Below are 17815 nucleotides of genomic sequence, written 5' to 3' on the forward strand. Positions count from 1 at the left end.
GATAAGAATACGAAAATGTTCTTGCATGAGGCCCATCTCTCAACACCAACCAGAGTTTTTTAAATTCAGTTGAAAATCTCTTCCAGGGGAGGCTGCCCTCAGGTCCCACTCACATTGGAGGAATACTGCCATTTTCTCGCCCTTGGCCCTGAAAAAGCATGTGCACGCCACTGCTCACACTCACACGTTAAATTCTTGCATCTTTGCTTCTCTTCTCCTCCTGTCGCTTCCTCATCCCCAGCAGGCTTTACAACATGAAGTTGAATCTTCATCTGCTAAAGGACGGGCAGTCCTGGGTAACAAACTGACTGTCAAATATTAACTCGGCCTATTGATTACACGAACAGGGCAGCAGGAAAAAGGGGGTTATATTTTGTTTACTTACGTGAATGGGGAAGAGGGGCGGGTCGTGTTTTAGTCTCAGCCAATGGTACCGGCAGGAAACGTTGACTGACGTACACCCGCACCAATGACTAAACTGTACAGCTGGACAAACGGAACCACGTAACAACGTATTTTCTTGTCACCGTTAGGCAGTGAAACCGTGAATTTCTCCGTTCTGTAGCCAATAACGGGAGAAAACGGACAAAGGAGACGTATATTTTCTTAGTGTAACGGAGATTATCCAGAGTATTTCTTTAGTGTCTGCTTTCTCGTGGCGTCCGGGACGGGAAAGGAGCCGTTTCCCCAACAGCTGGCTTGCATTTTTGCGACGGATTCTCCCCTATTTGCACTTGAACTTGTCTGGTCAGTCTGTTGTTATTGGTGAGTAATGGGGGTAGCTAGCTGGTTTTAGCTAACAAAAACAGACAGCACTAACATCCATTTCAGCAGCAAGCAAGGGGTCGGTTCCCTCCTATCCAGTGATAGTATTAAATAATAAAAGGTGGATAAACTATGACCTCCAGTCGGTGATCATCATATGGCTAACAACCCCCCATTTAAACAAAACGCAATTAGTGTGTGCTGTTTTCTTTGTAAGACCCTATCACCATATAACTTACATCAGTTTGATAGTGCTTACTATGATGTATACTGTGGATTTACCTCACAGAGACGTATCAGCCTGAAAAGGTGAGTAAACTCTATTCTGCGAATAAAAAAAGGTGTCTAAACTCAGTTTAGCTGGATTTACCCTCCACTACATGTCTACTCATATCTTAACATACAGAATGAGTAATATCGTGATGGGTTAACATTGTCAAGTTAATCAAAACATGCATAATGGGGCATCATTTTCATGTTAACCAGTGTTGCTTTACTGAGTTCAGAACAGGCCCCTGTAGGGGTATGCACACTTGTTTGAACAACAAACCCCATCATCCTAATTGTTCATCGTTATAATCTGATATTCCACCTCCCAAAAACTGCTTATATTTGAATCTGACTAGCTGGATCATTTGTGATTAATCGAGACACTGCTTTTCGTCCCAAAGCCACGCAGGCATTTGTGTTTTGGAAGAGACTAGAGATAGTAGTGGTGGTGGTGGGGCTTGTAGGATGTTTGTTCACATGCTGCCTTCAAGTGCTCATCGTAAGCTCCGACTTCCGAGCTAGAAGGTAGCATTTAAGTTCCTTTGGTCAGAAATAATAACACAATGGAATGAATGTAGCCAAACAAAAGTAGTTTTTCAAGCGGCACAGAGTTACTTTGTGTTGCAGTGGCAGAACGAAGATGAAGTAAATTTGTAACCTTCATTACATCTTTTGTAGCAATATGAATAAACTCTCGGATAAATGCTATTTGCGGCTGTTGTCTCCAACATCAAAACTACATCCCATACGTGTACATAATAATGTGTGACAACGAAAAGTTAAAGAGTGGAAATAATCACACAATAGTAAAATACTATGTACATAGAATGCTATTTAATAATGAAGAACTCCACTTTTAAGATTTACTGTTTACAGGGCATCCATGTTTTCTTTCTCTAAATGCCACATAACGGCAACTCAGGCATCGTAGAAAATTCCCACTTCCCCATTGTGTGGCGTACTGGTAAATCCGATATTTCTGACAGCACTTGAGGGCAGCACTAGACCACATGACCGGCCCAGCTTTCTAACGTTAGCAAGGTGGCTAACTGGATTTAGCTAATGTGAGCTACGTAGCATCGCAGAGAGAGATCCCCATTGGAAAAACCACGAACACGCACTCTTCGCTGTGCAGTTGAAATAAGTTTTCTGTAACATTGTACTTTGAAGTGTCACCGAGAGCACAATGCCAGGTAACTTTAATCTAAGATTTGTGAATTGCGACTGTTCGTATTTTCTATGTAATTTATTAACGCGGAGTTGTAACATTAGTCCTTCGACCGTTGCTTGTTTTGTTGACCTGGTTCCGTACAGATTCAGTGATACTGCCATGCTGTAGCAGCGTGCTAGCTGGTAGCGGAGCAGGCTACTTTGTTTGGCCTGACGCATCAACGCGAAGGGAATGGAGTTTGACCTCAGTGCATGGTTAACGTGTTATAGAGCTTAGCCGTTGTTTCATCGTTTCATTGTTTTCTATTGTATCTGTTCTTGCTCAAACGGACTTAGTCACTTTAATGAAAATAATTGTTAGCTAGCCAGCCACCCAGCCCTTTGTTGCTGGGATAGTTCTCACCTCAGGCCCTTCCATTGATAGTACAGCTATCTATCTCTGGCTATTTGCAGCCACAGTAAGCAAACTAGCCACTTAGCATTACCTAGGCTAAGCCCGTCCAATCCATTTACCAACTTTTCAGGTAGGCCTGGCTACCTGGCTTAGCCTGTTAGCCCCCTGAAAACGTTAGCAGGCTACAAGCCACGACGACGCAGCTCCCATCCGCTGCACATTACATAATCCCTTATGAAGCAGTTTAATCTGGGTATTTCAAAGCACGTATGCACAATTGATGTAGGTAGCGAAGGCCTCACACATCCGCCGTACATATCCATAACGTCTTCCAGCCTTTCTCGTTCAGCAGATGGGATCTTTGTTGTTTTTGACATTGAATCTGAGCCCTCATTTGTTAGATTTGGTGTTGTTCAGTGTATTTGGTTTCTTTAACGTTACATGTTTGTTAATAGCACATGATACTGTAAATAATACAGGGTTTGTCTGAGATTTTATCAGGTGATACCAAGTATCAAATGTTGGACTCCTCAGCTGACCGACTGAACATTTATTAGCGGAATTTAATATTTTAGTCCTTTTAACGTTGTCATTCATCAACTAACTTATTTGCAAAGGGTATTCTAGTTTTCCTGGCATTACCCAAAGCTTCTTTGTGTGTTATTCTAATTATATCATTGGAAGTTACACCACTCTCGCACAGTTTGGCAAGGGGATGAATCCAGCCAGGGGTAGATATGATTATGAAGAGTTATATTTCCTCCTGGTTCATTCTAAATTTATAATTCAGGTCCACCTGTTAGTCATAAATATTGTCACGGTCCTGGAGAAACTTCAATAAATTATCACCCATGTTAACTTCACATTTTAGGGGTAGAAATGGGGATTCTATTTAACATCCTCCATTTCTTGCTAGGACACAACTCCCATTCACCTCTAAATGGAGATTGCTCTTTTCCTCCACTGTCTCCAGATTGTGTGTTGGAATGATTTCATTCCTGTGTATAATTCTTCCCCAGGTGTATATGCAAAATATGTAATCCACTCTCCCTAGATGACAATAGATTTGAAGGAGGAACGTGAATGCAAAATGGGGTTGAATAATATATAGTACTCATATTGATGATGCAAAATGAAAGAACACAAGATCACAAAGCTAGCAAAATGGGCATCCTCTAACATACATTTTTATAGTACACGTAATCTGCAAGTGGTGTAGTGACAATGGGAATCATCTGGTAGACTGGCTTCCCATGAGCCTAGAAATACTAGATACTCTGAGGAGACTGGTCATCAGAGGAACATCCAATGGGAAATATTCCCATAATCTGGAACTAGAGTGCAACTGAAAGTGTTTCCAATCACATCAAAAGGTAATGTAGCCTTAGAACTAGAGCTTATTAATTAGTCATATTTCAGTATTTGTGAATATACACAGGAGTTTGATGTCCTCCATGTCATGGAGCCCTAGTGCAATGCAGAACGGCATTTTACCTTTCCACCTATATCCTTCTCCCTCATTGAATTTCATCAAATCATGTTCTGCTCGCAGGCGTAGAGGATCGGCCTTACTAGGCTCTACTAACTAAATATTACATGGTGACCAACACATGGGTTATGCAACATGAACATGTAAGTGCTACATGCAGTATATTACGGCACAGTGCACACTGTCCCCGCTGTCCATATTTATGCGCGCTCACCGACCACAAACCCTTGTGTAGTCTGAGGAGAAGCTGTGTTTTCCGTGACCCTTTGCAACTGTTGTGAAATTGCTGTTTAGGGTTAGGAATCACACTCTGAACCTTCCTTTTTTATTTTTTTTTAAGGATCTGAGGCATTTTGGACAAAGAGAGTCTGGTAGTTTGCTGTGCAAGTTGGTGTTAAAAATGTGCGTTGTTCCATAACATTTGCAGTGTAATCAGTTTATAGGCCACAGTAAAAATAAACACAGACAAACGCACACATACACACAGAGGCAGGCTTCACGCACTTTGAGCATTCTGGTGCCTCAGTCTACTGATGGCACATTTTTTTGTAGCATACATAAAGCTGCGTAGAATTGCATTTTGGCTCGTGGTAGTCTGTTGCAAAACTTCTTCCCCACCTTCTCACTCTCTCTCACTCTTCCCTGCTTATTATTTGGCTTAAAGGCTAACATCCCATCGTTGTGTAACTTGCTGCGCTGTGCAATTACACCACCATTGCCCAGAGACACATACACATACACACACACACACAACAGACACACCTCCTTTTAGTCTAGTAACCCACTTAGATTATACATGTTTACTTGTGCTCTTCTGAAGGACAGTATGTCCATACTGTCACCCTACAGAGAGCAGCAGTCTGCCTTTGGTCAAAATCTCTATTTGCATATGTTGTTTTTGTTTTGTGGACCAGCACAGAAAAGTCAGGAAAAGTTCTCAAAGTAACAACACTTTGTCCTGAATTGGAAAAGGGGTCATTTTAGGGATGAAGCATTTAGTGGCCGGGAGTTTAGGAATGAGTGTAAGCCAATGCAGCGTCCTCACATGTCAAGCATTACAAAGTGTGTCTGTGTCAGGCAGACCCTGGGGGGTTTGTGCAGGGTTAAGTTGACATCACCGGCGGTTTTGCACGTTGTGTTTTTTTTGCTGCAACTCCAGAAGGCCAGAGTTGAGTCATGACAAGTCTATTAGAGCTCTCTGACTATGGGAGGATTATGTCACTGTAGTAGGTATGTCTCACCGTAGTGGGAGTACTAAGTGTCTGACGTAGGACTGCTCAGTTAATCACGTCAAATCGCATATTAATATAATTTTTAGTTTCCAAAATGAATCATACATATCTGCAATATCGACATATTTAATTTCACTCAGAATGTCCACTATAGTTGGACATAGTCAAGATGTTGATGTGAGGCAAAAAGTGCAGTAAAATTGTTTTGTCTCTCAATTCATCATCATGATAACAGTGTCTAGGAAAACAATCAGTTACCATTTTAGCCATAATTGTGAATCCCTAAGTAAAAGGACTGTCAACTATTTTACTGTTGGAGGACTCTCTTTCTGCAGTAGCATGACTGTCTCACTGTAGGATGTGGACTGTCTAACTGCCTACAATTACAGTAGTTGGTTCAATGCAACTTTTATCATCAGATCACACCTGGCTGTATGAAGTGACAAGTCTGGACACACAAAAATCAATACATTTCTATTGGATCTTCAGAACGAGATATAGAAATGGTGTTATGATTGAAATTCTATGTGGTCTGGAGGAAATCCAGCCAGAGTGCACCTAAGCACTGTGTAGAGAGATGGGGAGGGAAAAAGTAATGCAGACACAGTAGATGCATAACAGTCATTTTTAGGCCAAGTGTGGACGTATGGGGATGTGGTCTCATAAAATCTGATCTTTAGAGGCAGATCTCAAAAGTCACATGGAAATGGCAAGTGTAAACGTAGCCAGGGAAGTGGACTGCAGGAGGGGGAATGTCCGAGCAGCTCCACTGGGCACCATGACCCCATTTACACCTGGTATTAAAATGAGATCTATATTTGCATAACTTGTCTACATAAGGAAAAATGCATGTTAAGGTATGAACGCACACAGCAGGCGTTGAGATCGGAATGTGATTGGATCTGCCAAACCACCTCCGGAGGCAGTCTGACTCGCTTTGCGATCGGATCTCGCCTACAGTCAGCCAGGTGTAAATGCAATCCATACATTGTGATTGCATTTTGAGCAAGTACTGCCGAGGGGGGTAAAAACATTATGACTTTGCCATCCACTCAGCTTAACTGAAGGAATCCAGCATGATCTAGTTCCGCCATTCATCGCTCCATTCCCTCAGCCATATAGTGACAGTCACTGTAGCGGGGTTCACAGCAGCTGCAAAGTTTGCAAACACTATTGTTTCTGTTGCCTCTCACGAAAGAGTCGTGAAAGACGACCCTTTCCTCCTCAAATGCAAAGTAAATCCAGGCTGTACAGTATCACATCACCCGCCATATTTGTTTTTGTTGACAGTGCCTCCTACTCGCCCGCTTTGCATAGTGCGCACGAAAAATGAGATTTAATCGCAATGCAGACAACGAGAACACATGTAAATACCAGGTATAAATGCAAAAAGGGTGTGATCGGATTGTTTATTTTCTAGATGGCATATCTGGATACAGATCGCATTTTAATGCCAGGTGTAAATGGTCGTTGTGGAGGCAGGAGAGAGCATCCGTTCAATTTCCCCACCCAGATTTTCCTTCTTGGTCCAGGAATTCACAAGCTCGCTTCTGTAGCCTTTTAGGCTACTGCTGCCGTCCGAGTTTGGAGACATCATATCTGAATGTTTTTCTTGAGGAGGTCAGAAAAATAATTTGGTGGGCTACCTAAGAGTTTAATAGTCAGTGGAAACGTTGACGTCCAATCTGTAACCACTTGACTATTGTACTGTACTGATCTTACTGTCCTACACATATTATATTCTAATCTACTCTTATGATATATAACTTTACTGTACTCTGCTGTATCCTATTGTGATTTTGCTCTATTTTGCTGTACTTGGATTTGCCTCTGATTTCATTCCATTCATTCTTTCACTCTACTTATGGAAGCTAGGGAAAGGAGGAAGTTGTCATCACACAATGTTTCTGAGTTATTAGCCTAAGCCAAATTATTTCACACTCTAGTTGTTTGTAAAGTCTGTGAATGGCACTCTGTCTTCCTCACATCTATCTGGGCCAGTGTGTGTGTTCCAGGTTAATAATTACAGACTGTGGCCTTTTACTGTAGCGCTGCCATTCACAAGCATGATAAACCTGCCGCCTTTGACTGCAGTCATAAAGTGCCATCCACTTCATTAAGCCCTTTGCATAATTTCAGTGTTTCCAGTAAAAATGCTTGTAGAAATCGCAGGGTGGGGTAATTTTTGTTTGGTTTTGGAGACCCGTGTTCACTCTTGGGCCCATTCCTGGATCAGTTCCAGTAGGTGTTGCAGTTTAAGACAGTTTCTTATTTGGATCATGATGTGTGGAACATTGTGCCGTAAATGCAATGGTAATTGTTTTGTGGGTTGTTTTTTGTGAGCAGTGAGGCCCAATGATGAATTTTCATTGTCTTCACATTGGTCTAGCTGTGGGGGCAATTTTCCAGCTGTAGCTACATGAATATAACAGAAACACTGCTAATTTGCTCAATTTGGATCCGGGGCTGAAAAAAGTTGAAGAAGCCGTGCCTCAGATGGGATAATGTAAATCCTAACAGCCAACAAGGCCCAGCTGTGGGGTAATGAATAGGAGACGAACCTGTGCCAAAGTTACTTGGCTTCAAGCGAGGAGTTGTGCAAAATGGAAGATTACAAAGAGAAAGTACGCATGGCGTGTCTCTGTTTTTGGGTACCATCTTTGTCTGATTTGAACAATCCTTTCAGTGTGTGTCTTTGTATGTTTACTATTTTTTTTTTAATTGGTGGCAAAACATTCATATCTAATGTAGATTTGAGTTTCCTTGCCTTACCCAATAGTTCCTGCTTTTTCTAATGTCCTGACCTGCTCTCTAATGATAACATGTATGTAACTCTCTTTCTCCTCCAGAGCCGGCTGAGATGAGCGGTCCAGAGGTGGCCAAGACACCGGGAGGCGGGGCTCCGGGGAAGGAAGGAAAGGAGCCGGTGGCCAATGGGCACGCAGGAGAGGGCGGTGAGGCCAACCCATTCGCCGAGTACATGTGGATGGAGAACGAGGAAGAGTACAACAGACAGGTGTGTGCTGAGGGAGGGTCGCTATCTCCTGGCTTGTATCTTTCAGCCAGGGTTTTTCAAAACCGTCTTTATTTTCTACAGCTGAAATGGTTTATTTTGGAGGAAGTATAGAGGTAGCAGCCAAATAGTTTCACTTCCAGGCTTGGTGCCGTTTTTGCTCATATGTGTATTTTGGACATAAAGCAGACAGATGGACTCGCACTACAAGTATTTTCAATTGTTATGGTCCAAATGATGCAATGGAAGCACAGGCAAACCACACGGGCCTGCCATATTACCAAGATAAAGTCCAGACACACACACACACACACACACACAGAGTCTTATCAAGAGGAAGCCCGTCAGAGGTGGAGTCTAACGACTTGATATATCAGCCGCCCTCATCCCCCATCGTCTTTTTTCTTCCCTCATCTCTTCTTTGTCTGTCTTCTCTCCTCTCTTCTCTTTTCATATTCCTCCCCTCCCCCCCATGCTGCCATTTTTCTCTCAGCCCCCATCCTCTCCCTCCTTCCAACTCTACCTTGGCTTGGAAAATCTGACTAGTGTTGTCACAATACCAGAGCCTTGACTTTGACTATCATTACTAAGTTTAATATCTACCAATTCAACACTACTGCCGGCTCAGTTGGATATCCATCTTTTCCGTCTATGTAAGCCAAATAGTACCATATGTTGCTCCTGGCACCAGTTTTTTTTCAACCAGTTTAAGCGGACTGGGATGCAGCTGAACACACGATGGACTGTTTGCCGCTGTTACCATGTTTTCAGCTGTTTGACTGTTTTTTTACACTGATTGCTGCAGTCCGCTGTCAAGAGCCAGACAGCGGCTCTGTCTGTTCCAATCCTCCTCCTTCCTCTTCAGTTAACTATGCCAATCTGCACTATAATGCCCTCTGGAGGTATTGTGGAACAAGAATGCTTGTGGAAATTGATTGTGATTAATAATAAATACCATCTGAGCTCACCCTCATCCTTCACTCCTCCTTCCTGCTTACCTCTTGATCTTGTTGCTTTGCCCCTTTCTACCTGTCCTGGGCCTTCCTATCAACTCCGACCCTCCTCCTCCTCCTCCTCCTCCTTCCTTCTCCCTGTCCCACTCCCTTGTCTCTCTGCCCTCATTGAAATCCCCCATACATCCAACTCTGCTATTTATCTTGATTTCTCCTTTTCTCCTCCCCATCCTCTCTCGTTTTCTTTTCTTGTTTCCTGTCACGGAGGCCTGCTCTCAGAGTAACTGATGACTGATAACCGTTCACAACTTAACAGACCTTCCTTACAGCGCCCGCCCCCCCGCCCCTCTCTCTCTTACTCCTCCCATACTTTGTCCTTCATCCCTCCCTCTACCCATACTGCATCTCTCACCTCTCACCACCTCCCTTCATCCATGACAGAGATGTTTTTTTTTTTCCAGGATCTGAGGTTATTTGGACACAATCAGTTTTAGAGAATTATGGGAATTGGGACATGTTTCTGCTCGAAACGTGCCTCTGACAAGTGTGTGTTCTCCCATCCATCTCCTCTCTTTGTGCCCTATCCAGCTCTCTTTTTTTCTCTTGCTTAGTTGGATGAGTTGTGTGTTTTAATGCCACCACATGATATTGAGATTTCCCCCCATTTCTGCTGCTTTTTCTCCCTTTCATCTTTGTTTCTCTCCTATCTCTCTAAATTCTTCCCTCTATCCATCTCTCGTCCATCCATCCATCTTCCTTTTCTTCTCCCTCTGTCCATCCACCCCTCTGTCTCTATTTCTCTCTCTCCACCCCCCCCATGCCTTGGTCGTATCCACTCATCTGTCTTTTTTTTCTCTCCCTTATTGCCTCCCAGGTGGAAGAGGAGCTGTTGGAGCAGGAGTTCCTGGAGCGCTGCTTCCAGGAAATGCTGGAGGAGGAGGACCAGGATTGGTTCATCCCGTCACGTGACCTCAACAACCAGGGGGTGGGGCAGCTGCAGCAGCAGCTCAACGGCCTGTCGGTCAGCGATCACCACAGCAACCTGGAGGAAGTGGCGGTGAGACAGATGTATACTTACTTAATGGTTGCTGTTACTCAGGAGTTTAGCGGTGGCACTAAGTGTTCAACGCACCACAGATGTTGTTTGGCTCTTATTTTTGTATCTCACACTGCTTTATTATTGCACTTCTTCTTCATATTTGATGATACTGGAAGATAAATTTACCAACTTACCATTGTGCACTGAAGGGATTGGTTGGACTTTAACCCTGTGTGTTCAGTAATTAGGGGTGCTGCAATGTTTTTAGAAGTAAAGCTAGCTCGTACCGTTCACTAAATATATACATTTTAGATTTATAAATCAGCCATTTAGCAGACGCTCTTATCCAGACAAGACTTGCAATGAGTACAACTGCGACAGTAGAAGAGGCTTCGATTCCTAGATCACCAGAAATTACAAGCAACCAAAATGAAGGAGTGCAAATATTCCTGTGACCTTGAAGACAATTCTCACTTGGTGAAGACAGCAGCTCCCAAAGACGGACTGCAGTATTGTTTCTCTTAAAATAAAGTTGAAACGTGTTCGTTTTTAACAATACTGAGACCTATTTTAAGAGAAACAATGTTGCAGTCCGTCTTTGGGAGTTGCTGTCCTCACTGAGCGAGAATTTTCTACATGTTGCTGTTTTTATTTTTAAAAAAAAAATTTTTTTTTTTATGCACCCCTATCCCAAGAAAAACATTTTGTTGCGCCAGCATAACACTAGAATTCCTGTGACCATGTAAGAGTGCGTGCTAAGAAAAGAAATGGAATAAGAGCTAAGGAGTGAGGTAGACGTGATTTTATTTTAAGTTTGTGATCGAGGAATTGAAGCTTATTCTGCTGTTTTATTCATTATGAGTCATTCTGGATAAAGTATGCTACAGTGTGAGTATGCGTTGTAGCAAACTAAGTAAATGCTGGGCAGATAGGGAAAACATAGTAGCACATAGTAAAACTGTTACCAGTCTTCTCACTGCACAGCAGTTAAGTCACACTAGATAATTTTTTATGCCGATTGTAAGCTCATTTGTACACTGATTAGATGCGGTAAGTTTTTAAAGTTGCATGGAATGTGTTCTCACTCTTCTTTTTCTCTCCCTCCACTCTCTCCAGAGGAAGAGCATCTTGAATCCCGAAGCGAAGGAGTTCGTCCCGGGGAAGAAATACTAGGAGTCCCCCTCACCCCCATGGGGCCTCCGCGCGCACGCATACACACACAAACACGCACACAACCACACACCAGTCCTCGCATATTCTCAGAGACTCTAGCGGCCTCGACCGCACACACACTGATCCTCACACACGCATGCACTCACACACGCTCACACACGTTAAGCCAATGGCGTGCTGGCGGGCCCAGTTGGGGGGTGGGGGGATTTCTTTTTTTTCTCTCTTTGGTTCTTTAATCTTTTTATTTCCTGTTTGTTTCTTGTAAACGGAGGGACATGGGGAACAGGGGTGGGGAGGGGTGTAATACCAGCGGTGCCCTACTGCGGGCGCTAGCTCAACATTGCATTTCGGATTACATTGATGACGTATACAGAGTGCGGCAGATCACATTAATGTCCCCTTGGACCTGAGGCAGCTACCAAGGAGAGATGCCAGGACATAACGTCAAATCGGTTGATCAAAAAAATGACTTCAAATACTAGTAACTTAATTTGTGTTGCACTTTTCTTTAAGTGCTGTTAAAAAAAACAAAAAAAAAAACAATACGATTTATATTGCAAGTACATTGGGGAGTTCTCCTACGAGGCGTTCCACAGTAGCGAGGTTGGAGAATGACTAATATTTCAGGGGACTGTATGGGCTTCTGTTGCTACTCTGTAGAGTCATCGTCCTGTTCAGTCAGACCCGTTAGCATTTCCTCCTATGACGTCATACTCGAGCTCTCTGTGACATCACAGTTCTCGTGCATCTAGAGATGCAGGTTCTTATTTGTATCTGGTGCGGCTCAGTTCCAAACCAAATATAAGCTCCCTTTACCCTTGTTCCCAAGTGATCGGAATAGACCTGGATAAGCGTAAACATGGATGAGAGATGATTATTTTCCCATTTGAGGAAATCCGTGTTTATCTATTGTCAGCTTGTAAGATATTTGGGGCGAGTTTCCCGACTTGAAGAAATCTTGGAATATTTTATTCTAGAGCAAAGGTCAGAGCTGCGTTTGTTGGTTTTGAGAAGGAAATCTGAACCTTGAATAAACTAGCTTAACCTCCGGCTGGGAAACCGACCTTTCTGTTCACAGCGCAATTCCCCAGTTCCATTTTTGGGTTTATGGGGCGTAGTGAACAAGCGCGTTGGAGGGAGTATTCGGTTTGGAACGCACCCACCTTCTCTTTCTGCCGGAACAACTTGGTTTGTCCAGCATCAGATCGAGTGTCCATATCCAAATCAGGTTCTCAAATAGCCTCTCCTCCTTTTTTCTTTTTCTTTGTTTTTTTTTTCATGTTTTTGAGGATGAGGCGTTTTGTGTCTCTACTGGGTTGCCGTAGCCTGCGGTGTCCATTCAGTCCTGTTTGTAGGAGGAACAGCGAGGAGACGATATTGTCAAGGCCGGTCAGAATTAGGCGAGCAACCACGTGGCTGACTGTAACGCCTCCTCGCTGTTCTTCCTCGTCCTGTCGGATGAAGTAGGTTGACTTTTAAGGAAGTTCTTTTTAGCCATCGATCTCTATTGTGGGCTGGGTTTCCCTGAAGTGTCCTAGTGCCAGTATCATCTCTTCCATTGTGAGCCAATGGGGCAAAGTCTGTGTGTGAGGACGCTTTTTGGGAAACCCAGACTCTAATCCACATTAATGATGAATTAACAATAAAGGCTATGTAAAAGCAGAGATTTTATTTTATTTTTTCCTTCCAGTTCTCCACTCTCTTGGCTTGAACATGCTGAGACAATATTGTCACATGGGAGATTAAGGGTTGTGATACTTAAGCTGTGAGAATACCATGGGGTAAAATATGCAACTGTTCACGTGTGGCGCTGACCGTGACAATATTGTCTCATGCATTGTCCCTTTGAGCATTAAGTAGACACTTGTGCACTTTTTCCTCAGATTTAAAAGTATCAGACAGGTAAACGCACTTCTGTCCACCCATGCGGTTTTTGCCTGTTTTCAATATTGGAGAGAAGTATTCAAGTGTTTACTTAAACAGTACAGTAGAGACGGTGAAGCAGAGTTACTTCATACTTCTGTCGGTTAAAAGGAAGCTTCCTTGCATGGTATATATGGGGACGGGCGCTTGGACCACAGCTGTTGAATGGCACCCTGGTTAAGCCAATAGGAATGTCCGCCAGGTGGATTGTACAACATGAAATCATTTTTGGTGATTTTGTTTGAGTTAGATGACAAAGGTCGTTTAAAAAAAAAAAGAGGTCCAGAAGACACAAAAATTATGAATTTCAATACAAAGAAAAAATTCTGAAAAAAGACGAATAAAGATGTTAAAGGCAAATGTCTCATCTCACTCTTTTGTTGCATTCTGATTACTTTACAAGCCGGGTGGACTCTGATGGCTCTATATGGCTGAGTCATCCGCTTTTATTTTAATATTACTGATAATGATGCTATGGAAGTGCTTTTGACATTTAATATTTGCAGTGTTTTCCACCACACACATTTCAGCCTCTTCCCCGTCAGAAGGATGACGGGCTATAGACGCGTGCGCACACACACACACACACACACACACACATTTGACTGTCTCCCTTGGGTGCTTGCCAGTAGATGGTTTACTGCTGTGGTATGACTCATCCTCAGCTGCTGTATCCTGAGGGAAGACAACCGAGTGTGTGAGACGCAGCCTTGACCGCTAGCTCCTTGAGGAAAGGGATTTTTCACATGTCTCGATCATTGGACTTTCAGGTAGCACTCTTGAGCATTTAATGTATTTCTTAGCAAGATACTCTGGTATATTGCTATATTTAAAAAAAAAAGCATATGCTCAGTAAACACTTTTCCCTGGTGAAGATTAAAAAGTGAAAGCTGACATGCAGCAGCTGAACCTCATTTCATATCCAAAACAAGAAGAGCAGGATACAAACTTTTTTTTTTTCCTCCTGTGTATTTAGACATTTGGTTAAAAGTAGAGATGCAAATTTAAGGATGAAGCGCCCAGTAACCAAGAGGAGGAGGATGAAGGTCACTCAGCCAGTTTCCTCATGTGTGTTGGACAGATCTTGGGGCGGGCCAAGTGGAGGACACACACACACACACACAACAGAGGATTAGAGGACAAATATACAGGAATAGAGATAGGATGGAGGGTAGTGATCAATCATACTTTACTACCAAACATGAGGTGAATTGCAAAGCTCATTGGTATCAGGTGAGGAAAAAGCACGGCAATAGTGTGATATTGCTTTCACACACACACACACACACACACACACACACACACACACACACACACACACACACACACACACACACACACACACACACACACACACACACACACAAAACTACCTTAGCATGATGCTGGCCTCGTTGCCAATAAAGCAGATGGCATGACACATAAACACAAAGACATCTTACCTGGAGGGTATGTTTGGTGGTTTTCCTGGTACCTAGTACACACACCGAAAAACAAAACGATGAATCGCACACACACACACACTCTCCAACCACTCCTTACCTTGAAGGTGTAGCTGGCTTGGTACTCTGACAGCAGCGTCTTCCCGCTGGGCACGCTGTAGTGGATGTTGGCCTGGGACAGGGCCAGGGGGAGGGTGCCGGCCCGGGGGACGTGCCGAGGGAAGGCCTGCGCCACCAAACCGTAATTATCGGCGTACTCCGTCTTCCACGCCCGGCTGAGAGAGAGGAGGAAGGAAATGGTGTGTGTGAGAGTCGAGGAGGGAGAGAGCGGGGAAATGACACCGGACAGGAAGGAGACAGAGAGGGAGAGGGGAGAAATATGTGAGAAGAAGCCAGGAGAATTTGGAAAGTGTGTGTTAGAGGGTGAGGAGATGAGTGTGTGTGTGGATGTCTCACCATTCGCGCTGCTTGAGATCAGGCTTAGGGAAGGCGCTCTTTTGTAGTCCAATAGTCTGTCTCAAGGCTTTCTTATAGGGGGTGGTGTCCCCACTCTGAGCATCTAACACACACACACATGCACACACACACAGACATACAATTTTAAGTTGTATTGGTTGTAACACACACTGGTCCAATTGAGCAAAAAAGCCCCATAGTGAAAGATAACTATGTTATTGAGTAATTTTAGGGAAATGGAAGTTAGAATACTGACTTTCCCCTAACCAGCTGAAATTCAAGATGTCATGGGACTGTGTGTGTGTGTGTGTGTGTGTGTGTGACACATGACACATGGTTTTTACCATCTGGTGAGGTCCAAATGACCCTGAAACCCCTGAAAAGTGGCCATGTGTGAGGACCATTTCTTTGACCTCATTAGGAAAAGGCTAATTTTTTGGGTTGGAGGTTATGGGTGAGGGAATGAGTGTGTGTGGTGTGTGTGTGTGTGTGTGAGAGAGAGTTCCTCCCACCTTTGTTTGTGATAATGGCAGTTGAGGCCTGATGGTGGTTCAGTATGCGCTCCAGCCTGGCTGCTCTGCACAGGGAGCCGAGGAAATCCCCATCGTAGACTGGAACTACACAGAATGACAAAACAAGCGCACCTAAAGGTTTTCGTCACACCTTCGTGCAACTACAGAATGGGATGATGAAAACCAAGCTGGCACATTTTTCTCCTCTACTGTTTTGAAGTTGAAATTGTTCTCTTTTCTCCTCTAAGAATCAAAATGGCTGGTTAAACAGAACAGTGAACAACAACAAAAACCACAGGCCACAAAAAAATAGGTTTCCTGCCCCGACTGCATGACCAAAATCAAACACTTCAAAAGGTTTCCTCATTGTTATTATGTGCAACTTAAAGCACGGGGTGATCAGCTGATGAAAATCAAGCACTCCTAAAGTGAAAACTGAACTCCGCCCTCTAACCTTTCTCTTGGTGACCTTCAACCTTCTGCTGTGGCTCCTCTCCTGCCTCCCGCTGCTCCAAAACACTTCCTGTCCATACAGGAAATAGACAGTGTATCAATGCAACTGCAAGCTTAGGTGTGTGTGTGTGTGTGTGTGTGTGTTTTAGAGAGAGAGAGCGGGAGAGAGAGATGGAGAGAGAGAGCTCCTAACCTTCTCCGCCTCCAACGTAGGGCAGTGGGCCTTTCTCTTCCCCCGTTGTCTCCTTGCCAGTCACAGGCACGGCCTCCTTGGCGACCGTCACTTCCGGTGTCCCGGCCTCTCCGGGGGCGGGGCTTGAAACCCCAGTGGAAATGGAAGGAGCGAGGACACCGGAGGGAGGTGAGGAGGCAGGGCGGAGGGAGCGAGAGGGAGGCTTAGAGACAGAGGGCGAGGACGGGGCGACGGAGGAGGAGGAGGAGGAAGAGGAAGAGGCCTGCTTGACATCCTTAGGCTTCAGCGATGGGCTCTGTGGCTGCGTGGTGCCCAAGGAGGAGGCACCGGGAGCGGGGAGGACGCTCACTGAGGCCCCCTTATCTCCCTGGAGGTCTGAATTTGCCTCCAGCAAAGTCACAACGAGCACACACACAATGAGCCATAGGCACTGTTGGTCGTCCTGTAGCAGTATCTACGAAATACGGCCCAAGTATCACTGTCGATCTATCAAACACACACACGCACGCACACACACACACACACACACACACCATAGTCAGCATGACTTGCTGCCATCAGAGTAGTACTGAGACGACAGCCACTCAGTCACACAGAGAGACAGAGAGATTATATTTAGTAAGTTCCTTCTATTTTTATTTTCCCTATGGAGATATTTGCCCAGATGAACACACATAAAAGGGACGGTGTGTGTAACATCAAGAAAAGTGGTGTGATACTGGATCTGTTAACTTTTTGGTATTCATCACACCAGATGTTCTACACTACACACACACACCATGGCTCAGAATTCAGTGTGAAAACCTGTTAGGATGCATTGTAGGAACTTGGTGGGAGTAAAATTCTCTCCATCTATCTATAGTATTTATCTGGCTATCTATCTCTTGTACCTTAGGTGGGGTGATGACTGGGGGTTCAGGTTTGGGTTTAGGCCTGGGGTTCAGCTGGTCGACCTGAAGGGGGCGCTCAGTGAAGGGTTTATAGTCACTCCTGTAAGTGGTGAGGAAACTGCTCCTCGGCCTCGGGCCCGGAGTCTGCAGGGAGACAGAGACAACGTCAGCTGACAAGAAGTCACTGTGTGTGTGTGTGTGTGTGTGTGTGTGTGTGTGAGTGAGTGAGGGCGGTCAGACGTTGCCCAAAGACAGGATTCACACCCTGTTAGGAACAAAAATGTGTTTAAGCACAATGTTTTTGTAACTTTTACCACAGGAAAAAAAGTTTATATCAATCAAGAAAGTTAGGAATTTTTTACATTTCTTCTTCTTCCTAAGAAAAAACTTACAGGAAAATACAAAATTTTCAGATGTCTTACATTTTGTCTTAACTTTAGACAACATC

At 44.0% G+C, this 17815-nt stretch overlaps 1 protein-coding gene and 1 long non-coding RNA gene across 3 annotated transcripts; one reads left to right on the forward strand and one right to left on the reverse strand.

The window, feature by feature from the left end:
• The first annotated feature begins 521 nt into the window (after window positions 1-521).
• Window positions 522-13793, forward strand: paip2b (poly(A) binding protein interacting protein 2B). Of its 2 annotated transcripts, none has more exons than XM_071923087.2 (4): window positions 522-765; window positions 8170-8336; window positions 10161-10343; window positions 11442-13793. In XM_071923087.2, the coding sequence occupies exons 2-4, from the start codon at window positions 8181-8183 to the stop codon at window positions 11496-11498; spliced, it is 396 nt and encodes a 131-aa protein (XP_071779188.1). In that variant the 5' UTR covers window positions 522-765; window positions 8170-8180; the 3' UTR covers window positions 11499-13793. The 2 variants fall into 2 exon arrangements, with proteins under 2 accessions (XP_071779188.1, XP_071779187.1); XM_071923086.2 differs by lacking the exon at window positions 522-765 and adding an exon at window positions 2091-2228.
• Window positions 13794-15918: 2125 nt separating this feature from the next.
• On the reverse strand, window positions 15919-16574 carry LOC144543526 (uncharacterized). The gene is made up of 3 exons (XR_013507959.1): window positions 16478-16574; window positions 16286-16354; window positions 15919-15936 (listed from the first exon to the last, which is right to left on the reverse strand). It is a non-coding gene; the product is annotated as an uncharacterized LOC144543526 (long non-coding RNA).
• Window positions 16575-17815: the final 1241 nt, after the last annotated feature.

This window comes from Centroberyx gerrardi, chromosome 23, assembly GCF_048128805.1.
Source record: "Centroberyx gerrardi isolate f3 chromosome 23, fCenGer3.hap1.cur.20231027, whole genome shotgun sequence".
Lineage (NCBI taxonomy): Eukaryota > Metazoa > Chordata > Actinopteri > Beryciformes > Berycidae > Centroberyx > Centroberyx gerrardi.

What these genes read in the sequence shown, in the direction of transcription:
- paip2b (XM_071923086.2), top strand. An exon ending in AGGAAGAGTACAACAGACAG is followed by an intron (nt 8,337 to 10,160) that starts GTGTGTGCTGAG and finishes ATTGCCTCCCAG; the next exon opens with GTGGAAGAGGAGCTGTTGGA. An exon ending in GCAACCTGGAGGAAGTGGCG is followed by an intron (nt 10,344 to 11,441) that starts GTGAGACAGATG and finishes CACTCTCTCCAG; the next exon opens with AGGAAGAGCATCTTGAATCC.